Here is a 24,460-nt window from a genome sequence, read left to right as displayed (position 1 = left end):
GCAGCTGTACTGTGTGGACGTTCTGGGAGTTAGGGATGCAGTTTGTGTTTATCATCTTTACTCCTCACATGCAGTATCAGGGAAAGAAATCCAAATCCTGGAGCGTATTTCTTTGGTTCAGGTCCCAGAGCTGTCCGGGGCTCTTAGTGTGGGCTGGGATTTGCCTCTTTGAGTAAGAGTACAGCACAGAGCAGAATGCAATAATCCTTTCACAAACAATGTTTTATAGAGGGGTTTGCTTTGTTCCTGTGCCTCATATTGGGCAGGGTACAAATTAAAGTGAGAAAGTCTGCTGTGTGGCTGTTAAAATCTCTGGGGTGAGAACACCCTGTGTGCATGTTGCAGCTTGTTTTTCAAATTTCTTGAGCTAAGCTCTGCTGCAGCAGAAGCCAGCTAGCAGGCTATTCTGTGAGGAGCGCTGCCTGCTCTCCAGTGTCTGTTTGCAGAAGCAGAACTGGTGGGTTGATGGTTTCAACATGGTTCCTGTTCTCGTCAGAGCTGCAGCACAGGTTCTCGGTTTTGCTGTTTTAAAGCAGTGACCGTGATGGTGGTTTGACTCTCGCTGGCTGCAGCCTTCAGGTGTGTATTTGTCCAGAGTTTGAGTTCACATCCCACAGAAGCAGCGTGCTGGGATGAGATGGTGATCTTCTAGTGAAATTGCTCATGTTGGACTTGCAGAAGGAAAGAGGCTGAGTGGGGAGAGGGATTGCTAGTACTTTGATGATGAGAAATTCCGGGATGAACTGCCCTCTTGGCTGAGTTTGATCAGTCCTGGGCTGTGCTTCATGGGAAAATGTTTGAAAGCTGCATTTTCCCTTGATAGACACCATGTGAAGGAATTCTCTTGAGCTTTTCCTTGCCTCCAGTTGGTTACGTCTGGCTAGCAGGTCTCAAAAACACAAAGCTCTCTCGGGGGCTCCCGGACCGCTGAGAAAAAACATGGTCTGGCGACTTGGGAACGCTGTTCCCCGCATGGTGTTTCTCATCACAGGACACGGGTGTTGGCATTAGCACAGCTCAGGTTATGGTGATGACTTTGTAGCAGAGATCGTTTTTTCCGGGGTCTGAACGAAGCGAGGCCTGTAGGTGGAACACAAGCGTGTCTGTGCAGCCAAGGCTTGCAGGGCAGCAGTCTGCAGGATAAACAGTTGGCTGCAGCCCACAGAGCTCAGGCAGCACAAAGTTCACGTTGAAATGTAGAAATAACTGATGACAAGGGCAGGCTGCCACTTCTCTCTATTCATTGTGTCTCTTAATGAGACTTACCCGGTCCTGCTATTAGGGCCTGCCAGCAGGGAGGACCGACACAAAGCCCCCGATTGTCATCCACCTGCCCCCCGCCAGCCGGCTCGCAAGGTGAGCAGGAAGAGCGGTTTTATGCACTGACAGCATCGCTCGGCAGCCCTGGGTTTTACCCCCCTTTCCCTTCTCCTCTCCCCAGGTGGCAGCTCTACAGTTTCACCCTCTGAGTTGAGGAACTCCTGGCTGGGAAGCCCTTTGGCTGCGACGGACGCGTATTTACATTTCGCGGATGCACGCTTAGGTTTCCCAGGCGTGCCTGGAGCTGGGGATGATGCACAGTCTGTGTGTTGTCAGGAGGCAGAGCTGCAGGAGCGAGCTCCTCACCTGAAGTGGAGGATGGAGGGTAGGACTGGCACCGGCGATGCTGTCTCTGCAGTGAGTATCCCTGGTCCCTCAGGTATCACAGAGAGAGTCCCTGCTCTGTGCTTGCTTGATTCCTCTTTGGCAGGGGCCAAGCTCCTGCCGTTCCCGTGGGTCCTGGTAAGATTTTGTTCATCCCCAACCTCAGCACCCCACAGTTCAGCTCCTTGTAAGGCAGCTGACTCTGTCACCTGGATTTTCTTGTAAGTGCCCGGACTTACACGGCATAAGCCAGTCATGTAACAAGGCAGGTCAGGTTAGAGGTGCCAAAGAACCCCTGCTTGCCTGCTGCAGAGCTGCTCGGGATGCGTGTGCATGTGTGAACTGCGGCCTGCCGAAGGGCAGGAGTCACTGGATTTCTTTATTTGCACCTTTCCCACCCAAGGGCATTTTGTTAGCTATAGAAAGCTTGCCCATTACTGTAGGGCTTGGGCTCTATTGAGTTTGAATTGAGAAGCTTTCAGCTTTGCACAGCTTTAACTTCATTAAGACTCACTGCTTTTCCGGTGGAATACATCTGGAAGTTACATATTACTGAAAAAGATCAGTAACTGACCCAGAGGCTTGAAGAGCCCCTTCCTTGTGCAGCTGTAGCGAATCTAACCATGGGCATTTATTGAATTTCTTTATGTGCTTTAGAGGATTGAGAAACAGATTAGGTTTCTTAAGTGTGGGCTGTATAGTTGAGATTATTGAAAGTGCATTCTTTCCGGTTTGTAAAAAATAATTTTATGTGCCATTAAGTTAAATTTAATTGTTTTGATATAGGAATTAAAGTAAGTTTTAGTAGAGCCACTAGAAGTGCCACGCAACTACAAGCTTTTTTGCTTCAAGTAACAGCTTGGTCTACATGGAGAACAACTTATCAGGAAAATAAAAAACCCACGAAATACACGTTGGGGCAAGGAAGCAGGATCACTCTGCATGGGGTCTGTTTTGAATGCTGATGGTTCTCCTGGGGATTTCTGCTATAAAGCAAAATAATTTAATTTGTTGCTAAATCACAGCAGCAGCAGCCCCTGTTTGTGGAAAGCTTCCTGCTGCAGCCATTCCTCAGTGGGTCTGCAGCATTTGCCTGCTTCCCTGGCTGCAGGAGGAAAGTGCTCGACTGTGGGAGTGCTGGTTACCAGGATGTCGGATCTGAAACTCCAGCACTGTGGGATAAAAGCAACATTATTCCGAGGCTGCTGCGATGTTCTGGCAGTTCCACACTCAAGCACCAGCAGTTTGCATGATGATTTGAGTCACGAGCGGGAAGTACATTTCATGGTGAAGAAGAATAACCAGCAGAAGGCTTGATTTTCACTCCTGTTATTTCTTTTTTTGCCTTGGTTCCCAGGACAGGAGGGCCGCAGCACACTTCACAGCTCCATCCAGGACGTTCTGGATCATCTTGTCCGTTGCCTTGTTTTTTGCAGTAGTTGGCATCAGCGTCGTGGGGGTTCTCAGCTTCTCCCCCAGCTCTGCCCAGGTAAGGGATCCCCATCGAGGCAGGTAGCCGCCTCCTGCCCACAGCCCTAATTTTCGTTAGAAACACTTGTTGGGAGAGATGAACGAGCTGGGATCAGGGCTGGGTTTGGGCGATTCCCGTCTCTGGAAGATGCAGGCAGCCTGCAGGCAGAAGGGCAGGAGGGTGCTGGCAGCGCTGCAGGCAGCGAGCTGAGCAGCGCCTGTCTCACCCCTGCAACGCGCCTGCCAGAAACCGTTGCTTAAATTAGAGGAACTTCAGCGCATTGCTTGTAAATATAGCCACAAGCTGGTATTTTGCTAAGCAGGCACGTTCCAACGTGTGGCTGTGGCCTCTGAGGCAAGGAGGGGGAGCCCGTTTGATGCCAGCGAGCTGTGCTGGCTGGGGAGGCAGATCCCAGCCTCCCCCCACGTGTGGCTGCGGCAGAGGCTGGCGAGACCCCTGGCCCTTTCCTCCAGCACCCTGCTGCCCGGCAGGGTGGGTGCCTTTGGCGTGAGGGGCACCGGCACCTCTCCCCCAGCCCTGTGTGATGGAGAGCGGTCTGCTTCATGGATCTGCTCCCCTCCCTTGGGTCAGAGCTTGCTTCTCTCTGTTGCTAAACAATTCAGGCCAGCCGGCGAAGGGTCCGGGTGGGGATGTCGGCGGGGAGACGCTGCCTGCGAGCACTGAACAGCCGACGGTTGGTGCTGCCCTCCCTCTCTTTGTGCCCAGGCTGGCTCGCAGCTCGTCCGGCTAACGCTCCAGGGCCAGCAAGAACCCCTGAGGAATCAGACAGCCTTGGTGGACAAGTCCAGGAGCACCGTGACCTACTACGTAACCTCGCAGAGTAACCACACCACCGTGGTGCTGTATGACAGCAGGAACGTAAGTGTGTTGGGATAATTACCTGCCTCGCTAGCGTGGGAGCGAGCAGAGGAGCCCGAGCTGCTGAGAGAAGGGCTGCTGGGGTGGGAGCGGGAGGTGCAGGCCAGGAAAAACATCAACCAGCTACTGTTTGGTGCCTTTCTCTGCACCTTTAGTTAGGAAAGAGAATGCAGGGCAGAAGGAGGGATGTCCGTTTTTATGGCTCTTAAGACAGCTGCGGCTGCGTGCCACTGCCTGCTGTAAGGGGACATGATCTGTCTCGCAGGGCTACGTGTGCTACAAGCCCATGGAGCAGCATACGTGCTACCTGAGGAGGATGGACACCTGGGACGTCCAGACCCTACAGACATCTCTCAACACGTCCGAGCAGAGAGTGAGCAGCTGCTGCGGCCGTTCCGTGCGGCGGCTGAGCGGACGGGGGTGATGAATTGGGCTTTGCATGGAGTCCCGGCTCGCTGAAGGCCCTTTTCTGCGTGGATTTGTGTTCGCAGTGGTGACTCTTGCACACCAGCATCCCAAGTGTGGCTAAATGAGAGCACAGGCTCTCCCAGCCGGGGGTAGCAGCGACAACCCCCTGTTCTGGGCGATTCTGCTTGGGGAAGGTCTGGGTTGGTGTCTTGCATAGGAACAGAACTCTGCCTTGCAGTGCTGGGCTCAGCATGCGAGCTCAGAGCAGCAGCTCCCGGTTTTACCAATATCCTATCTTCTGTAGGGAACAGCAGAGTTGCAGTTTGGGGAAGGGGGCTGTGTCCCACAGAGGTGAATAGCAGGGCTCTCACAGGACCCGCTCCCACTGGATTCTGTTACTTGCTCAAAATTCTGGGGAACAAAAAACAAAGGGGGTTTGTTAGCAATTCACAGGGGAAAAAGTTGAGTAAATCATCTATACAGACCCTCTGAACAAAACGTTAATGGATGCGTGGGCGCGGGGCAGATTCTATTTCAAGAAGACAGAAGGCCCCATTTTTTGTGCCCCTGCCATCTGCTCTCAATTTCCTTGGGGGCTCCTGGGGGGGGGCTCCTTCTCCCTTGCCTGACGCTCCCACCCAGCTGGGAAGCGATGGGCAGGGTTTAACCCAGAGGAGGAAGGAACATGGCACCCATGAGAGCAGGCTACCAAAGGAGATGCAAGAAGAAAGCATCTGCCCGGCTCTGAGGCTCCTTAATGGAAGTAAAAGAATTGGTGGTGCCGGCGCTGCCAGCAGCCCACTCGCCCATCGAACAGGACCCGGCACTGAGGAGCCCCAGCTCAGCCTTGTCCAGTCCCAGGCACCACGGGGCTAAATGACACCGATTTGCATCACACCCGGTGCTGGGAACTCCGCTGCTGAGTGTGGAAAGGGGACAGGGCTGCCGTGGGTCACCGCGGCTGGGATGCAGCCGAAACCTGGGGGTGCCGGTGACACTGGGTAGGCAGACGCAGGTCAGACCGATGCTCCTCTGCCAGCGGGCTGTGGCTGTTGCGATACCTGGCACAACGGGGTGTTTTAGCTCCAGGTCCGGGGACAAAACAGCCCAGCGAGGGGCCCGGGAGGAACTGCGTCCCCCGCTTCCCAAGCTGCAGGGCTAGCGAGGGGCCACGGGCTGTCCCTGCTCCAGCCTCACGCCTGGGAGGCTGCTCCGGCCAGGGCGAGCATCCCGGTAGCCTGGTGGGATGGGGCAGCCGTTGGGAGAAACCTGCCCTTACTGCTGGGGTAGGGAGTGCTCCCTGGGTGCCTTGAGAGCAAGAGCAGTTCTGCGGGGCTGGAGGGCAGCGCCAGGAGGGGCAAAATTAACAGGGATGTTTCTTTCAGGCTGATCAGCTGCTACGTCAGAATAACGAGACCAAGTACTACCGGGAGTTCCTGGGCATTCTGGCGGGGGAACAGGTGGACCCCAAAAGCCTGGGGGAAGCTGTCCAGACCCTGTGTGAACAGACATCCATCTTCTGGGTCAGGAGAGGGGAAGGTGAGTTGTATGTGTCCCTTTGCAGAAGAGGGAAGCACGATTGTTTCTAGTGCCCCTAAGAGGAGCAGGCTCTGCTGCACAAAAGCTGATGTACATCCCGGGACGGGCTGCCGAGGCCCAGGACAGGAACAGGTGACCTCTGGTTCAGGACCAAACCGTTGCTTGGCCGTCACCGAGCGCTGGCTCATACCCACAACCTGCGGTGAACCACGGTGCTGGCTGGGAAAGGCTCCGAGCCCCCTTCCCCAGGCAGCGCAGCGCAGCCTGCTTGCATGGCACAACCACAACACAGAGCGATGCTGTTGGCTTGTCACCTTCATGTTTGCCAAAAGCAGCCTGCCAAGCTCTCATTCTGTTCTTACTCCAGCTTTAATGAGAAAGGTCATTCCCTGAGGCTTTCCACTTGTTTGGCTCCCCAGGGACTAGTATCTGCAGGACTGCAAAAGCAATCATCTCACCTGCTTTTGTCCTTGCTCATTTGGCAGGTCCAGGGAAGCAGCGGCTGATCTACCTTTGCATTGACATCTGTTTTCCAAGCAACATTTGTGTGTCTATCTGCTTCTATTACCTCCCTGAGTAAGTCCTGCAGCTGCGGATGCCCTCTCACTGCTCTAAATACTTGAACTGGATTCCTGAAAAGCCTCTGACTTCAACAAGGAAGGTAATATCTACAATATCCCCCCAAAAGCTTCCTGCTGATTTCATGCTGCAGTTCAGGAGAGTTTAGAAAAAATAACAGGACTCTGCTCAGCACTGTCAGTACAGACATTTTATTTGCAGCTGTATTCCAGGGCTGCGTCTTGTACGTAGGTATTAGGAGATCCGGGCCTAGAGGAACCACATGGAATAGCTAGTGTTTTATGGCTACATGCCCTGTTCAACACAAGGTTATTAAATATTTGGGGGGTGGTTGGCTTTATAAGAGTGCAGCTCTCCAAGCAGGTCTGTGAAATACACTTTGAATAAAGGGATTGCAAAACAAGAAAACAGCTGCCTTTCCTGTCTTTGCTCAGCCTCTTCCATCATTTAGAAAGGCTGATTTTTATTTTTTTTTTTCCACTCTGGGGTACAAGAACATCACAAAGCTGTCAGCAGCTGACGCCACAAGGATTCCTCCAGCTGAACTGTACCCAGCTTCCCTCTGTGGGACCGTGGCTCCCCCTCCCATTCCCTTTTGTCCATGCGGCCTCCCTTAGAGGCCACACACGTTTCAGTGATGATCTGCTCGGAGCTGAAGCCTGGTCTCACTCCAAGCAGATGCAGTTGCTTCTGCAAGAGACCGAGTCCTCTCCGTCAGAGGAGGGGATGGTTACAAGTGTGTGTCTCGGGCTCCAGGGAGGGTGCTTGCCACTGTAAGACAAGGGAAAACAAGCAGAGGTCCTTTCCTTCCCACACATGACCATTATCCCAACACACTGTCATTGAAAGCAAGACAGACTACTGCTTTCTGGTGGCCGCTGTATTCCCTCTTGATCTCTCCTGTCTCCACACACCAAAGTCTGGCCAGGTTGTCAGAGGAGGCTGAAACGGAAAGTGAAAAGAGGAGTGGGATATATTGCATTACACTTTAAACTTTTTTTTTTCTTTATTATTATTATTATAAGGAAGACTTTCCTCTTGCTTCATTCAACACAGTTGTTAGAGCTGTTCATGACAGGTAAGAGAGCTGTGCAGAGCAAGAAGCTTAGCGCGTTCCTGTAGTACGTGGGGTTTTAATTACTTTGGAGAGAAGTTACTGTGGAAATTACATGTATATTTTGAAAGGACTATCATGCTGCGTACTGCAAGCAGCATTGCTACCAGGTGAAACAAACTGCACACATGAAGATCATCTCTCCAGTTTAAACAGATGCCCTACTGCAGCACAGGCAAAATGCTTAAGGGACTTAGACTGCATTGTGGGTGTGAGGCTGGGTGCTCTCACCTCACATACACTGGTGCACAAGGGTTTGGCAATATCCCAGCTAGAGAAACTGGTAAGTCTTGTGCTAGTGCACGGCCCTGCTGCTGGAGGCCTGGCATAGTCCAAATCAAGTGGTGGGCCAAAGGCAGGGACAGGAGTGCAGCAGTGCCTCACCTGTGACGATGTACTGGGAGTCCCCAGAGAATGCGCAGTCCCACATCCAGCCCCGAGACGTTTCTCCTGGGTTATTGCTCTTAATGCTCAGCTCTGTCATCAGAGAGAAGTTTGAAGTCCTCCAGATCTTACACGTCTGATCTGCAGAACATGTAGCTAAGAGCCTGCAAGGAAGAGACATGCAAGGGCAACCTTATCAGTCACACTGCGCGCCTAAGGGCCTCTCATTAATGTGGGTCTGGAACAGTAATGAACTGGAGACCTGCGTTCATCTGCTTTATGAGATTCAAGCCAAACAGACTTGGTGAAGGAGGACACCAAGTCCGCCACTGCTCCTGGAGATCAGCAATTCAATCCCAGCTGTAAGAACGGCTCACAGCTGCAAAGCTGGCTGAGAGCACGAGGCTGGGATGCCAGTGCCGGCATGTCCCGTGCCTCCGGTCCCGCTCCTCCCTGGGGGACCTGCAGGGCAGTGTGGAGCCAGCATCAGCCAACAGCTGGAGGCACAGCTGGCCTCTGCCTGCCCAGAAAGGATCATCTGTTCCCATCGCAGATAGGCGAGGGGCTGGCATGCACTCACGTGGAGTCAGGGCTGAACTTGCACTGGAGGGCATAGCGGTTGTGTGCAGGGATCTTGGTCTTGGGGATCAGCTGGGTCACCTCCTCTCCAATGCCACCCGTCAGGTTCCACACGTAGCAATTTCCCTGTGGTGAGACAGGGGAATCTGTGGCCGGGCTGGTGGTCACCCACCTAAAAGCAGCTTGGACTTTCCACACCCAACCACAGCACAGCAAAGTCGGTATGTGCAGACTGGCTGCCTCTGCCCACGGGAGGCACAGCCCAGCAGCTGCCGGAGCACCGTAAATCCCATCCCACGTTCGAGGCTGTCAGAGCTCACCGAGCTGTTAACGGCCGCCATGTAACTGGCATCAGGGTCAATGTGAACCGAATTCACAGAAACTTCGGGCTCTGGAATCAGCTGCTCGTTGTGGTCAGTCTTCAGGTCCCAGATGTGAATGGCACCACTCTGATCACCCACAATTAGCTCTGCCTGCAAGAAAACAGCAGCCTTGTCTCTCTGAGAAGAGCCCCGCAAGCTGATGCCCAGCCCATGCCCGTGTAGCACCACATGGCACCTTGCTCTGGATTTAAGCATCAGGGTCCTGTTCTGCCTAATTATTCCCCAGCACAGGGCTGTTTCAGAGCTCCAGGGGCCTGTTGACTGCCCCTGTGTGCTGAGAGCAAGCACAGTACTCATCTCATGTTACACTCTGCAAAAAGGCTGTTTACCTTTACAGAAGTGTTTGCTAATTTTATAAACCCCAGAGCAGACAGTGGCTGCCTGATTTCCAGAGCTGTTGCACGGCTACAGCTCCAAACAACATCCACAGAAGCCAAATGATTTTCAGCACATCTGAGAAGCGGGCATTAAGATGCAAGTTGGCCAGTGAACAACTGAAGCACTCAAGAGTGTACAGATACCTGAAAAACACAAGCCTAAATGGTTTTTTTTTCTCTCTCTCCCCCCTTCTCAGGGGAAGGACAAGAGCCAGCTGAAGGGCAGGAGTTCTGGCTCCGATCCCATGCTCAGACCAGAAGACAATGCTGGCGGCTCTCCACTAAAACCAGGGCTTTTATCGACAGTCTTGCGCTGTCCATAATTTTAGCAGAATCCCTAGAGGAGATCAGGTCATCAGGCGCAGCTAATCTTGTACCTGTGAGCAAAGGCTTTTTTCTGAGGAAGACAATCATTGCTCGATATATTTAGCTGACTGCACAGTGCAGAAGCATCTTCTGGACGCCTCAATCCTTAGCCCCCTCTTAGCAGGTGTTAAGTGCAATTGCTAAAGCTGTCACGGCTTTACCCAGGCCATGAGAAATCTCTCTCGGATAACTAGATCAGCATCACTGCAGCAGGGAATTGCAGAGCGATGAAGCTATCTGAATAAATACTGCCACCTTTGGACTAATTAACTGCCTTCTGCTCACAAACTGACACTTCTCCTGCAGCGCAGCAGCACATTGGGTAGTGATTATTTGACATGTAAGATCTATGTACAACAATAATATTTGTTTTAACATGATGCATTCTCACTGCACCGGCACTATAGGTGCATCAGCAATCAGTGTGTTCCAAATAACTGATCTTGAATCTGGTCCGAAATTCCAGGCTTGCAAAATTAAACCTTTGCAAAATCAAATGCAAAGAAACATTTCTACTACTCAGCTTTTAAAAAAGGTTTGCGCTGCCATGTCTGCAAACAAACCCTGCAGCACTGTGAATATAAAATGGACCAGACGGGTTATTAACACTGCAATGATATGTATTGATTTTCACCGCCGTCCCCTCTAATGCACCGCACTCCCTTTTAGCTTCATTTCTCGAGCCCCAGCCATCCCTCTGTTTTATCAACAGCTTCTGAACCAATGGTGAATCTCCAACAAATGTGACCAAGGTCCTGAAGGTAATGGGGGCCACAGGCCCAGAGATGCTTTTTCTTGGCAGCGGTGCCACTCTCAAGATTCCCAGCCCACCCCATGCCACCAGTTCCACTCCCATCACATTCCACCACATCCCCTTGGTTATGTTCTTGGGATAGAGACGGCCCCAAAGGAGTATTTCCTCCTGCGGGATGAGAGGCCCAGTACAGCCGCTATGCTGTCCCTTTGCAACAGCCACCAGGTAATTAGCACAACTGTGCTGGCTGGCAAATGAGCTCAGCGAACAAAGCCCCCAGGCTGCGGCATGGACACCTGCTGCAGGCACAACGTGAGCCTGTGGTACCCGCTCTCCCCCAGCACCGCTGTTCAGGGAGGTCTGCTCCATCGCACAAAGCAGCGTTGGCTTTCCTGGAGCAGATGGAGGGACTGTGCATCTGTCATGCCGGCTCCCGTGTTGCGTGGGCTCTGTTCTCCCGCTGACCCAAAGCTCCCGGCGCCAGCAGCTCAGCAAGGGACCAGGCGGATGGGCAGCCTGGATGCGGGAAGCCAGCTGCTGCTTATTCAGCAATGCCACCAAGAACTTGTGCCACCAGGAAGGCCGCCCTCCCCAGCCAGCCCCCAGATATTTGCCGCGTCCGCCAGTATAAAACTCCGCAGCCCCTCAGGTTTACCCGGAGGAGCCATGGCAAAGCACGAGCTGGGAAATCACGGAGAGGCCAGTGCTCACCTGGTTGGGGTGCAGGCAGACACAATTAATAGGAGCGTTCACCTGGAAAATCCGCTGGCACTGGAGGTTACGAGACCTGCAACGGAACAGTGAGGAAGCAGAGTGTTTAAGAGCGTGCAATCTCTCTCTGGGGCGCTGCCAGAGGCAGGGAAGGGGGGGACACCGCCGCCTCTGCCCACCTCAGGTCCCAAATCCTGGCCATGCAGTCCTCCCCGCCCGTGTACATCCACCGCCCGTCCTCGTGGAAGCCCACGGAGGTGATGTTCTTGCTGACGCCGTCGTAGTTAATGACGGGGTTGGGGTTGTTGGAGTTGAGGTCGTACATGCGGATGTGCTGGTAGCCTGCAACAACGACCGGGCAGGGGATGACCGACGTTCCCCCGACCCGTGCCCGGGGCGGCGGCGGCGGGGGGGGGGATCGGGTGGGCTCACCTGCGGCAGCGATCATGCTGCGGTCCGGCGTGATCTCCAGGGCGTTCACCTGCTGCAGGCTCCCGTTAAGGTCGGTAAGAAGAAGCCTGGACCCGAGCGGTGAGACCGAGCGCTCCCAAACGCGGGGCGCGACACCGAGCGATCGGTGTCCGGGGGTCGCCGGGGGCGGCCCCGGCCCTGAAGGATACGGAGTCCTGGTGCTGGACGGTGCGGGTGCAGATGCCGCTGTGGGCCTGCCAGAACCGCACCGTGTGGTCGTAGCCGGCCGTGGCCAAAATAACGGGGTCGCTGCCCACCGTGCCCTGAGCGGCGTTCATGGTTCCGCCACCGGCGCCCGCTCAGGGACCCGGACCCGGCCCACGCGTGGGTCCGCGCCTGCGCTTCCCAACCCCCCCCCCCCTCCGCCCCTGCCCGCCCCGGCTCGTGCTGCGGCGCGGGGGAGCTCGGAGCCCGCCCCAATTCTCCCCCCCCCCCCCCCCCCCGCGCTCTCTCCCGGTACCGGCAACCGGTGCCGGCGCGGATCCCGCCCGGCGCAAGGGGGGGGGGGGGGGGGGGAAACGGGACACGACTGGTTCTGCGCATGCGCCAGGCAGCCACGGGCCGCTCTCTGCGCATGCGCGCTGCCCTCCGCCTTAGCGCGCAGCCTCGGGCGTCCTCCGGAGGGGACTGAGGGGAAGAAGGCGCATGCGCAAGAGCCGCGGCGGCGGGAGATACTAACGTGCGGGGAGCGGAGGGGGGTGGGGTGAGACCACGGGGCACGTCGTGGGGGGACGCGGGGGAGAGGAGAGGGAGCTCGTTCCCAGCGCCGCCGCCAGGGGGCGCTGCGCTGAGGGGCGGCTGTGCAGCGCCGAGCACCGCGGGGCGGGGGCGGGCACCGGGAACACCGGGAACACCGGGAACACCGGGGACACCGGGGACACACCGGCCACACGCCGGGCACGGCTGGCTGGGCCCGCCGGGGCATCCACGGTGCGGTCCCGGGGCCGAGAATCACCCTTTGGGCCCGCGACAGCCCCGGAGCAGAGCGGGCGAGCGGCGGGTCCGCGGTGTTCCGGTGTTCGCCGCCGTGCCGGTATCGCCCCGGGGAGTGGGGCACGGTCCCCGCCCTGTAACACGGTGGGTAGCGGGAGCCGGAGCGTCCCCTCCTCGCTTGTCCCTCGGCTTCGGTCCCGCAGCCGCCGTGGCACCGGAGCCGACCGGGCCCTTTAAGAACGGCGGCGGCTGCGGTCCGTGCCCGCGCTTGCGCCCGCTCCCGGCGGTGCCCGCGGCGGCCCCCGTACCTGCCGGTAAGGGCCGGGGGAGCCGGGGATGCTCGGGGCCGCAGGGGTGGGGATCGGGGATGCAGGCGTGGCCGGGATGCCCGGTGCCGCGGGGATGATGATTCCCGGGGGGATGGAGGGATGCCCGGTGCCGCAGTGGGGACCGGTGCGGCAGAGATGCCCAGCGGAGCCTGGAGGGATGCGGGGATGCCCAAAGGGTACCTGGGGGCGTAGGGGGACGTGGGGTGCCCCAGGGGTGCGGGTGGTGGGGGTGGGCTGGGTGGGGGTGTGGAAGGGCCCCCCCAACCCCCCGTCCAGGGGCTGCCCCGTGTGTGTGCCCCAGCGACCCGCGGGGGGGGGACTGGGGCCGTTTCTCCCCAGGGGAACAGCCCCCTCCTGCTGCCGTGGGGGCTGTAGCCCCACGGAGGGGGGGTGGTCCTCAGTCTCCCCACGCAGGAGCCCCCGGGGCTGCAGTGCCGTGGCCTCTGGCGAGGGGCAGCTCACGCCGGGGGGGGGACGGGACCCAGGCTGGGTGCGAGGGACCTGGATGGCCTCGGCCGGGCTGACCGAGGAAGGCTCTGGAAGCGTGTGAGCGTGCACACGTGCGTGTAAGAGCGCACATGAGTGTGCACGGAGCAGCGTCACTCTTCCCACGGCCGCGCTGTCGTGCGCACCGACAGGAGCGAGGGTTTGGCATGGCAACGGCTGGGGAACACCGGAGCGGGGCGGTGGGCAGCCGGGTTGCATCCAAACCCTGCAGCAGCACCCAAAACCCTCGCTACGGGCCCGCGGGCTACAGTGGCACCTGCCACCCTGGGGGGCACTCGGCTCCGTCCTCCCCACAGCCCCGCTCTCTCCAGGGTCAGGTTTGGGTTTGCTTCCATTCTCCTCTCCTCCAGGCTCAGGAAGGTAAGCGGGGAGCTGGGCGTGTTTCAGGGAGCTGGGAGCAAAACCCACGTGAGCTGTGCGGAGGTGGTGGGGGGGGAGAGTCCGGCCCCCTCCTCACCCCATGGCTGCTGAGAGCGTTGAGCCAGGCTGGCCGGTTGCAAGGAGCCGTGGGCTCTTCCGAGCCTCCCAGGGACCATGCCAGCGCCATCCCTGAAGGGCTGGCAGAGGAAGATGTCACGTTAATAAATATAGCGGGTGCTAGCGGCAAGATGCCGGGTTAGAGGGGCGGCATCAATCAGCTGAGCCCTCGCTGCAAAGGGATCTCCCGTTGGCACAGGGGCACAGAGTCCTGGCTGCCCCCCGTCACCCCTTGCCGCTGCACCCCACCACCGGCGTGCACCCAGCCCACCTGCCCTTGCCTGGGCCATGCCGGGGAGGCTCAACTCCAGGAAACCTGTTCTCTATTTAAATAAGATGACATATATTAAAACCGCCAAATCTTGGCGAGCTGACAGCGTCTGTCTAAATATTTATCCCTCTTCCGATCAGGCGCTGTGTTCCCATGACAGCGTGATTAGCACTTTGCATATTTATGGCCTTTCTGGGTGCTGGGCTCCCCGAGCTTGCCTGCCCCATGCCCGGGGGGGTCATGGAGCCCCCCCTGTCTTCCCACCCACCCGGCAGAGGTGAGCCCTGGGCCGGCAGCTCTCCCAGCCTGGCACATCCCTGCTGGGCTGTGCTGGAGCTGCCAGGAGCATCCAGGGCTGGGCAGGATGGAAATGCAGGAGGGACGGGCAGGGCAGGGAGCGGGTGCTGCGTTTGACCCCCACAGCACAGGAGGTGGAGTGCTGAGGATGAGGCATCTTGTCCACGCAGAGACACGAGCACGGGGGACAGTGTGGGCATGACTTGCCCCAAAAGCACGGTCCCGCTCTGCCTCCTGTGCGTGAGCACCAGGGGACTGGGTACCCGTGGGTGCCGGGCGATGGGGATGGAGCAGGGATGCTCCGGCTCCCTCCCGCACAGTGCTGCCCGGCCCCACGACGTGGCCTTGATAGGACTTTATGCTCTGGGGACAGCACGTCCTGCGCTGGCTCTGCAGGACGTGCCGGGGTCCTGGCCGCCGCATCGCCCCTGCGCCCCATGGCAGCGTGCGGGAGGAGCGTGTCAGGAGCGATTAGGGCTGTGTCTAGAAAAAGGGCTAATTCAGAGCCAGAGGCACAGGGTGGCTCATCACGGCTCTTCCCCTGGTGCTCTGGCAACACAAACAAAACCCTCACGATCAGCTGAGCCGCTTGTGCACCAGCAGCCACCAAAATCTGCTTTCCAGTTCCCAAATGAGGCAACGCTGAATTTAACCCCGAACTTTGGCGCATTTAGGTGGCATCTCACTGAAAGGGCTGGTGGCAGCTGCCCAGGTCCTGACAGCGGCTGAGGGTGTTGATACGCTACCTCATCCCTGCCTTGCCACACGCGCTCGGGTTGGTAAAAAAGGAGAAAAAAGGGCAGAAATGGTGCTAGCGCTTCTCGTGTACGGCTTCCAAGAGGATTCGTGCTGCCTCCTGCCTGTTGTGCTGTGGGCACCGTGGGAGATGTGCCACCCGAAGCAGGGTAGCTCTGGGCTCCTGGGGTGGGAGCAGGCACCACTGCGGGTCCCTTGTCACCCGGGAGCAGTGCTGCGGGCGAGGAGGAGCCCCGAGGGGGCTGCAGGAGCGGGGGACGCAGAGTGTGCTTGGTGTTCCCCCCCGCCGTGGTGCTTTCCCCAGGGGGTTATGTTGGGGCTGCAGAGGTGGGTGGCTCCCTGGGGCTCGTGGGAGCGGTGCCCCCGGTCACGGCGATGCCCCCAGTGCTGCGCTCGCCGGGGTCTGGCCTGGCTGAGCATCTCCTGCTGCAGCTGCGGTGCTGGCTGCATGGAACGCTGCTGTGGGTCTTGGTGTTGGGGCTGGTGATGTGCCAGCTGGTAGAAATCTCTCCACAATCCCTTGAGCTGTGTCCGTGGGGGGGGCTGGGGAAGGGGCACCTGCTGCCTCCTGCTCCACAGAGACTGCCTTTGGCTTGGGCTCACTTTCATCTAAATTGGTAGATCCCCATCTCGGGAGTTCTCAAAATTGGTTTAGGAAAAGAAGACTTCAAATGAATTTTATTAATCTTAATTGTGACAACTCTTTGACACGAGCTCTTCCCTGCACCCCGCGTGGCCTGTCCTACATGTCCCGTGAGGGATCAAACATCGGTTTAACCAGACCAGCCTCCCCCCGCACGGCGCAGTGCGGCGTCTCACAGCCCCCAGCAGCGGCAGCACCAGCACCAGCAATCCTGCTCTCGTCCCTCTTCCCCTCTGCGGGGAAAGCGGCAGGTCTTCTCGCCAGGCTCAGACCCCAGGCAGCCGGACCCCACTGCGCTCCTGCCCTGGTTGTTTTCTGTCGGTCGAAGCAGCTCGTGCCCCTTCCCCTCCGCGGTGCCGGGTGGGACTCCCCTCCCCGGGGCAGATGCTGCGGGCTGCGCATAGCAAGCGTGTGCCCATCCCTGCAGGTGCTGGGGGGTCCGAGCTGTTGCCCTCACCCCAGCGGTGCCTGTGGCCGTGCCGGTGCCCATCCCCAAGGGCAGCATTGCCAATTGCCAGCATGTGCCCGGGTGGTCCCCAGTCACCTCTCCTCTGTCCGCAGGGGCATTGCCTCCCATGCCTGGCCCCGTGATGCCACCTCACCCAGCTGCACAGTGACACAGCCCTTGTCTTGGAGGTGACCCAGCGGCTCGAGGGGAGCCCCCGGCAGGGACCTGCCCCTGCAGCCACCGCCTTGTTTGCTCCTGCGCTGGCGGAGCCCGAGGAGGCTGCGCCCTTGCAGGCAGAGGCAAAGGCAGGTCTGGCCACTAGCCCCTGGGCTTGGGCACATGAGGTAGGAGGGACACGGGGTACCGCTGTGCGTGTCCCCAGTGGGGAACAGGGTGGCGGGAGGGATCTCCCCCATGTCCCCTTTCTATGGGTCTCGAGCTGCCCTGGTCAGGGGAGCAGGGCACATTATGTGGGGTTGCACGGGGTCGCCAGCGCTCTGGGTCCCTCGGGGGGTGCTGCCACACAGCCGGACCCCTGTGCGTGCCCCACAGAGATGGCCTTCCAGCGGAGCCACAGGCTCAACCTGCTGCGCCTCGTCGTGCTGCTCCTCGTGGCCTTGGCCGGCATCAAGTTCCTCTTCCGCGACAGGTGAGGTGACAATGGGACCCCAGGCCTGGGTGGGGGCCCCCACGGGGTTGGGGTCTGCGGGGAGCCCCTGGGTCGTGCCCGTGCAGGGGTCTGGTGCTGGGGGGGCAGCCGGTGCCCCCGTGCCCCGCGGCACCCCCAGCCCTGCTCCGCTGCCTGCAGCTTTACCCTGGAGCTGCACAAGCACGTCAGCAAGGACAGTGGCTTCTGGGGGGACGTGGGTGATACCGGCCACGACACCGGCCCCCAGAGCCAGGCTCTGGAGCTCTCCGTGGCAAAGATAACGGCCCCGAGGCAAGAGCCTGGGCAGCAGGTCCCCAGGGATGTCAGCGCCACCGAGATGAGGATGGTCCACCTGGACCTCAAGGGAGCTGCGCCCAGGGTCTCCTACCTGGAGCAGGTGAGGATGCCCAGGGACAGGGAGAAGGTGCCGGGGAGGGATGCGCCGAGGGGGCAGAAACAGAGCAAGGCTCGACCTGCCGGCTGTCCCTGCCATCCCCTGGGGGACTGTGCCGTCCCCGCCGGCTGAGCCTGCCCTGCCCGCTCTGCAGGTGTTCCCCCTCCTGTCCCAGCTGGGAGCCAACGGCATCCTCATCGAGTACGAGGACATGTTCCCCTTCAAGGGGGAGCTGGAAATCCTCAAGTCCCCATACGCTTACAGGTGAGCTGGGGCTGTGTGCTGGGGGGCTGCTGGCTCGGTGCAGCCCCAGCAGGTCCCGGTGTGCCGGAGGCTGGGTGTGACCCGTCTGGACCTGTGCCCACGATAACCACGATCGGAGTGCCAGGCTGTGCCTCTGGCAGACCAGTTTCCTGCCCCGCCGGGTCAATATTTGTGTCCCCATAGTAAAGTCCACACAGGCGTGGGGCAGCTGGGGCCACTTGGGCAGGTGCCGGAGGAAGAGGAGGGAATGCCCTCACGTTCTGCCCTCTGCTCCGGCATCCCCTGCTGAGCCTGTCCCTGCCCTCCCAGTGAGGATGACATCGAGCGGATCCAGCAGCTGGCAGAGCTCCACAAGCTGGAGGTGGTTCCCCTGGTGCAGACCTTTGGGCACGTGGAGGTAAGGGGGTCCTGGTCCCACTTCTCATCCCACAGAATGGGGGGGGTTCCCCCTGGAAACCCCTCCTGACACCTCTTCCCGCGCAGTTCATCCTCAAGCACGAGAAGTACCAGCACCTGCGGGAGGTCGAGCGCTTCCCCAACAGCTTCAACCCCCACGTCCCCGACACCCTGGCCCTGCTCAAGAGCATCTTGTCGCAGGTGATCGAGAAGCACAGGCGCTCCACCTGGATCCACATCGGCGCGGACGAGGTGGGCAATGGGCCGTGCGGGGACCCCAGCCTTCACCTCGGGCACCAGGCGTGTTCCCAGGGGTGCTGAGCCTTCCCCTTCGCTCCCCCCAAATCCAGGTCTTCCATCTCGGGGAGGGCATGGACTCCAAGAACTGGATGAGCCGCAACAAGGGGGACACGGGGACCATGTACCTGAAGCACATCAAGGAGGTGCTGGGCTTCATCACCACGCAGTACTGGGGGCTGCGGGTTCTCATGTGGGACGACATGCTGAGGAAGATCAGCGTGGGAGCCCTGCAGGGTGAGAGGATGGGGGCGGCAGCAGTGGCACCCGAGTTGGGGGTCTCAGCAGTGCCCATCCGCATGGCCGCCCTGGCAGGCATCATGCCCGGTGCCCAGCAGGAGCCCATGCCCGGCCCTGTGGGGACATGGGTCTCGGGGGAGCATGAGGACCCCCAGGCATCCTCCTGCCGCTGGCACCGGCGCCCATGTCCCCATCCCTGCTCCCCCAACAGAGTCCGGGATAGCAAAGCATGTCTCACCCATGGTGTGGTTCTACGCACCCGACTTTGAGGCTGAGCAGATCGGTAAGGCGGCATGCCAGGCTCCCCAGGGCTGGCAGGGGGGGAACAACCCCCTTCCAAGACCGCCCCCCCAGCCTCCTGGGGACAGTGGCACTGGTGGTTCACGCCTGTCCGCTGCAGGGCCGTTCCTCGCCAAGTACGCAGAGAGCGGCTTCGAGGCGGTGTGGTTCGCCAGCGCCTTCAAGGGCACCACGGGACCGGCGCAGACCTGGCCCCCCCTGAGCTACCACCTCAAAAACCACCTGAGCTGGCTGAAGGTGATGCGGGCCCTGCCACAACTGGCCCCGCTGCGCTTCCAGGGCATCGTCCTCACTGGCTGGCAGAGGTGAGGGGTGGCGGGACCCCCACCCTCCCCGGTGCCTCGCACAGCCCCGCCGGTGGCAGCGCAGGAGGCAATGGAATGGCTGCCCCCCCCTCCGCAGGTACGATCACTACTCGGTGCTCTGCGAGCTGCTGCCCGTCGGCATCCCCTCCCTGGCCGTCTGCCTGCAGACCCTGGTGAACGGTGAGCCATCGCCCTGCTGCCAGCACGGGACCAGCCGTCGCGGCCGGGCTCGTCCCCCATCTCCCTGACCCGCAGGCAGCCGCTGCCTGAGAGACCCCATCCTGCAGGCAGGGAGTGATGCTGGGAGGGAGGTGGGAGGCAGGGGAAGGAGAGCTTCAGCTCCCCCAGTTTTTGCCCCGAGTGGCTGACGATGGGGTGGCCTGGGCCCTTCTGCCCCTCTCCTCGTCCTCCCCAGGGGGCTTCACGGAAGAGACGAAGAGGAAGGTCCTGGACACGCTGGGCTTCCAGAGCATGCAGCTGGAGCAGAGCACGTGGTGTGTGGCACAGCCTGGCTGTGGTAGGGGGTGGCCGCAGCGCTGCTGCCCCGGTTCCGTCCAGAAGGGATGCACTGGAGGGGAGCGGGGAGTTGGTTGCACAAATGCCCCAGTCCTAGACCCCCCTGGGGCGAGGGTAGATGCCCTCCAGCCACGCAAGGTGCTGGGGTTCACGCAGCCTGGAGCCCCAGTGTGGCAAGTGCACCCCCCGTGTTGGGGTCTCACCTCCTCTTCCCTCTCCCCAGCGAGGGCAGGGGAGCGTTCCCCGGCGCAGAGATCTACCACATGGTCGAGCAGGTTAATGGCCACCTGAAGGAGAGCATCCTTAAGGCCCTGGAGGAGGAGAGGTAACGGGCAGCGGGGTCAGCCGCCTCTGGCCACGGGGCCAGAGCACAGGAGGTTTTTTTGCATGGGAGGGGACCTGCCCAGCGTGCAGCTCCCTGTCCCTGGGTGCCCCCCGCACCCCCCACTCCCCTCGTGCCTCCCCAGCGCCATCAAGGGCTGGTTCAGCCCCTATCACCGGAAGCGCCAGTTCGGCAACCCCCGCAACATGGAGAGCTTTGGCAGCAAGGTGCTGAAGTACGTGGTGCTGGGGGCCAAGAACATCCCCCCCTGGGTGCCTGCGGGGGTCTGGGAGGGGTCCCAGGCTCAGCTCTGGGGTCCCTCGCAGGAGGGAGCTGGACCCCCTGCTCTGCCCCTGCCAGGCTCCACGAGGACTGGGAGAGCTTTGTCCGTGACCTTCGCGCCCACTTGGAGAGGGTCTACTTCCCTGACACGGTGGAGGAGTGGATGGAGGAGAACATCAACCCCTACCTGGACCAGCTGCGGGACCTGGTGCGCGACTACCGAGCCATCATCCGCCTCAACGCCAGGCCCAAGGCGACGTAGGGGCCGCGGCCCCCGCCCCCAGCTCCCTCTGCCCCCCTAGGGTGGGCTTCGGGTGCCGCCGTCGCATGTCTGTCTGCTGGTGACTGCATTGCTGCCGTTGGTTTGTACTGTACAGAGCTCCTGCACATCCCACTTCCACAATAAAGTATTTTCGTAGATGCTGCTGGGTGCTGGAGGGGGCCGCGGCTCTACACCCCCCCCCCTTGCAGGTGAGGGGGAACTAGGGCTGGGGTCTGTCCTGCGACAGCTCCTGGGCCCCTTGCTCCTTCTCCACTGGAGCTGGAGCGTTTGGCAGCCGCAGGGCAGAGCCGTGACGGAGGGCAGGGAGAGGGCAGCCGATGCCCCACGGGGACACCCGTGTGCCTCGAGGGCGGCCGTGCCCTCCCTGCAGGACGGGGTCCAGCTCGGCGCGGGTGCTGGGTCCTGCATGCCAGCGGGCGAGGGCTGGCACCCGGGATGGGGCAGCGCACAGGGGGACGTGTGGGGACCCTGCCAGGCTCCCACCAGCACCCGCTCCCCAACCTCATGTCCGCTTTCAGCGGTGTCCGCCAACGTGAGCCCCTGATGGCTGGGAGTGGGGGGCGAGCGTGGTGCTGGCTTCCTGAGCCTCCAAACTCTGCTTTCATCTCTTCCTTCCTCTCCGTTAATCCAGCGCCCGGGAGGCCCATCCTGCCTCCCGCACCCAGGCAGGGGCCTCCGCCGCGCTCCTCGCCTGCGGCCGTCAGAAAGGCGGCCACGGCAGGGGGATGCGGGGGGGACCCCTCCGTGGGGCGAGCCCTCCTGCTACCAGTGGTGCCTCCGGCTCCTGCAAGTTGAGGATTTCCATGTGCCTGCTCCTCTGCGGTGCCCGTCCCTGCGGCGGGGGGAGGTCAAACCAACCCCCCCCCCACCCCCATGCCCGCAGCTCTGCCCGTTCAGGGCGCCGGTTTCGGCTCTGCCTGTGCAGGGCAGCAACACGGACATTTCACTGCTCATTTTTCTGCTCTGCAAAGACCAACCCGACTTGGCAAGGGCCCGGAGGGAGCCGCAGAAATGCGAGGCGGTCTGGAGCTCCTTCTGCAAAAGCCTGGCTCAGCCAGGGGAGGAGGGACGGCAGCCGTACGCCCCACTCAGCCCCACACAGCCCGGCCGCCCTGTGTCCTGGCTCGGTCACAAAGATCCTGGTGAGGCCATTGGGGTGGGGGCTGCCCCATCCTGTGTCTGTGCTGGGTTCCTGGGTGCTGGTGCTGGGTGCAGGAGCCTGGCAGGAGAGAGCTGTGGGGCACAAAGGGACCTTTGTTGAGGAGCTTCATTTGTTATCAAGTGGTGGCAGATGTGAGGGAAGCCCCCCGACATGCCTGGGCCCCCCGGGCGCGTGCGGAGCCCCAGCCCCCAGCCCAGGGAGACCCGCAGCGGCTCAGGCCCCCCATGCAGCCGCACACCGCCAGGCTGTGGGATTAGAGGGCAGATTAGACGGCGTTTTGCGCCGCCAACCCAAATGTCCTGGATTGGAAAGTGGGGGTGGGGAGAGGAGACGGACCCCGCCATCCCTGAGGGGGGGTCAGCCTGAAGCTGGGGGCTGCAGAGGGAGTTGGGGGCTGCGGAAGGCGTCCTTGGGCTCCAGCTCAGGAGGCATGGGCCAGCACAAGGTGGGCAGGGGGCATCAGGGAGGAGCTTGGTTCGTGTTTGGCTACAGTTTGCTTGGTTTCCTTCATCTTTCCCTCTGCCACAGGCACTCACCTGGGGCTGCAGCCGCCTGTCCCAGTGTTCTGCACCCACCGGTGCTCTGCACCCACCAGTGCACTGCACCCACTGGTGCACTGCAGCCGCCTCTCCCCGTGCAGCCGCCCGCCTCGCTGCCCTGCAGTGACCAGCGCTGTAGTGGCCAGCTGGGTACCAGCCTTCTGGACCAATGTGCCCCAACGTTGGTTTGCCGGAGCTGGGACCTCCACAAGGCTTTTAGACATTAACTTGGGTGGGAGAGCAGAAATTTGGGCGTGATTTTGTGCCGGTGATGGCCGTGCTCCGCACTGACTGGGCACCATTAGCACATTAATGCCTCGTCCATCGCTGGCCCCATTTCCCATCTGGTTCATCAGCATCCTCAACCCAGCCAGGCACCCTCTACACCTTTAATGTCTCAGTCATTTAAGCCATAAAAAAGTGGAAGGGGACGAATGTCACCGGCCATTGTGTCTACAAAAGTGGAAAATTAGGCAGTAATAAGGGCTTTATTGAAAGAAATTGAAAAGCTGCTCCAGCCTGGTTCCCATTATCGGCCACCACAGGCTGACGGTCGGCGACTGCAACGGCCAGGCAGGGTGGCGGGACACGGACCGGCGAAGGGCACCCGGGACCGGGGCTGGGGACCACGGGGTGCCCCGGGTGGGGGTCTGCTGGGCCGGCCAGCCCCTGGTTGCAGCCCCCAGCCCCGGCTCCTCTCCCCCCCCGGGGTGGGGGGGGGGGGGGCGAGGGAGGACACGGCCACCCCGGGGGGGGTCCTACCCCGAGGAAGAAGATGCCCCGACCAGCCTCGCTCCCCGCTGCCGGCGCTGCTGAGCCCCGCCAGCTCATTACACGCCACGGCTGCTCGGCAGCGACGGCGGCGGCTCCCGCCGGGGCGTCCCCCCGGGCCTCGGCACCTTCCCCCTCACCGGAGAGGGGGGATCCCCGTGCCCCGCCCGCAAGCACCGGGGCGGCCCCCGCCTCCTCCTCCTCCCCCTCCCCCTCCCTTCCCCGCTGCCCCCCGCGCTCCCGGTACGGCCCCCCCGCCCCGCCGCGCCCCGCCCCGCCCCGGGCGCCCGCCGCCGCCGCCGCCGCCGCCGCTGCCGCCCCCGCCTCCGGAGCGGGCTGGGCGGGGGGGGGGGGGGCCCGCGCCGAGCCGAGCCGAGCCGCCCCTCGCCGCGCCGCGCCGCGGAGGATGCTCGGGCCGTGAGCCCGCAGCCGGCAGCCCCGGCGCCGCGGAGCCATGGGCAAGGACCAGGAGCTGGTGCAGGCGGTGAAGGCGGAGGACGTCGCGGCCGTGCAGAAGCTGCTGCAGAGGCCCAAACCCGGCAAAGCCAGTGAGTGCCGCGGCGGCGGGGCCCGGCCGGGCCGGGGGCGCCGGTGGTGGAGCCGGGGAGAGGTGTTGGGGGGGGGGGGGGGGGGGGCACACACACACCCCCCCCCGGACACCCCGGCATCGCGGCGGCTCGGGGGCCCGCATCCCGCCCGCTGCTCCCGGGGCCCGGCCGGGATGCCGCCCTTCGCCCTGCCCGGCCCCGGAGCATCCCCGGCCCTTCCCCGGTGCGGCGCGGCGCGGGCGGGTGGGGGCCGTGGACGTGCCGGGGACCCCCGGCGTTGCCCCGGGGAGGGGGGCCGTCTGGTGGGGGGCGGAGGGGAGGGGGGGGGGGAAGCGGAGTGGCGGCGGAGCATCCCCGGGGCGCTGCGCGGGTGCTCGGCGCTGCACAGCATCGCCCCGCCGGTCCCGGTGCAACCCCCGGTACGGGCGGGCACCGGCCGGGCTGCCCTTGCCCTGCGCCCGGGAGAAGCTCCCGAGCCCTTGGGGGGCCCGGGCCGGGCCGGTGCAGCTGGTGGGGGGGGTGGTGGGGGGGCTCGGCCTGGGCACGGGCACGGGTGAGGGCAGGGGGCTGCAGGCGGGCAGGCAGGGCAGAGCTGGGGGCACCCGCCTGCGCTTGAGTGTGCGTGGAGCGTGTGTGTGCACGGACCGTGCGTGTGTGCGGCGGAGGCTGCCGGTGCCCGCACGCATTTGCATGTGTCGGTGTGCGTGTACGTGCGTGCTGGGTGTGCATGTGTGCCTGTGTTTGGGTGCGTGTCTGTGTTTGTGTATCGGTGTGTACCCTGGCATATGTGTGTTTGGATGTGGCTGTGTTGGTGTTTCTCCGTGTGGGGGTGTTTGGATGTAGCTCCACGGGTATCTCCCTGTGTGCATCTC

General features: G+C 61.2%; 4 protein-coding genes across 6 annotated transcripts in view; 3 read left to right on the top strand and 1 right to left on the bottom strand.

Annotated features, from left to right (window-relative positions):
• Positions 1-45: 45 nt before the first annotated feature.
• BRICD5 (BRICHOS domain containing 5) lies at positions 46-6,573 on the top strand. Its single transcript, XM_049791122.1, has 6 exons — positions 46-1,677; positions 3,002-3,133; positions 3,842-3,994; positions 4,260-4,367; positions 5,788-5,941; positions 6,427-6,573. Exons 1-6 carry the CDS (start codon positions 1,639-1,641, stop codon positions 6,519-6,521), a joined length of 681 nt encoding a protein of 226 aa, XP_049647079.1. The 5' UTR covers positions 46-1,638; the 3' UTR covers positions 6,522-6,573.
• A 122-nt stretch (positions 6,574-6,695) lies between these two features.
• Positions 6,696-12,151, bottom strand: MLST8 (MTOR associated protein, LST8 homolog). Of its 2 annotated transcripts, XM_049791120.1 has the most exons (8): positions 11,809-12,151; positions 11,621-11,672; positions 11,368-11,530; positions 11,189-11,264; positions 8,918-9,070; positions 8,599-8,723; positions 8,019-8,182; positions 6,696-7,462 (listed from the first exon to the last, which is right to left on the bottom strand). In XM_049791120.1, the coding sequence occupies exons 1-8, from the start codon at positions 11,935-11,937 to the stop codon at positions 7,344-7,346; spliced, it is 981 nt and encodes a 326-aa protein (XP_049647077.1). In that variant the 5' UTR covers positions 11,938-12,151; the 3' UTR covers positions 6,696-7,343. The 2 variants fall into 2 exon arrangements, with proteins under 2 accessions (XP_049647077.1, XP_049647076.1); XM_049791119.1 differs by having other exon boundaries at positions 11,368-11,672.
• A 365-nt stretch (positions 12,152-12,516) lies between these two features.
• Positions 12,517-20,698, top strand: LOC126034233 (hexosaminidase D-like). The gene is made up of 15 exons (XM_049791685.1): positions 12,517-12,906; positions 16,434-16,664; positions 16,873-16,969; positions 17,129-17,366; positions 17,518-17,627; positions 17,937-18,024; positions 18,111-18,275; positions 18,374-18,557; positions 18,772-18,843; positions 18,961-19,165; positions 19,263-19,345; positions 19,581-19,659; positions 19,905-20,006; positions 20,149-20,238; positions 20,364-20,698. The coding sequence occupies exons 3-15, from the start codon at positions 16,875-16,877 to the stop codon at positions 20,545-20,547; spliced, it is 1,695 nt and encodes a 564-aa protein (XP_049647642.1). The 5' UTR covers positions 12,517-12,906; positions 16,434-16,664; positions 16,873-16,874; the 3' UTR covers positions 20,548-20,698.
• A 2,658-nt stretch (positions 20,699-23,356) lies between these two features.
• CASKIN1 (CASK interacting protein 1) overlaps positions 23,357-24,460 on the top strand; it is a 33,767-nt gene continuing 32,663 nt past the window's right edge. The window contains exon 1 of one of the 2 annotated variants that reach the window (XM_049791457.1): positions 23,357-23,588. In XM_049791457.1, the coding sequence (XP_049647414.1) occupies positions 23,495-23,588 (94 nt within the window). In that variant the 5' untranslated portion in view covers positions 23,357-23,494. The remainder of the gene's footprint in view (positions 23,589-24,460) is intronic. The other variant, XM_049791458.1, reaches the window with a different exon arrangement.

Source organism: Accipiter gentilis, chromosome 33, assembly GCF_929443795.1.
Source record: "Accipiter gentilis chromosome 33, bAccGen1.1, whole genome shotgun sequence".
Classification (NCBI taxonomy): Eukaryota; Metazoa; Chordata; class Aves; order Accipitriformes; family Accipitridae; genus Astur; species Astur gentilis.
This window is presented reverse-complemented; position numbering and strand designations above follow the sequence as displayed.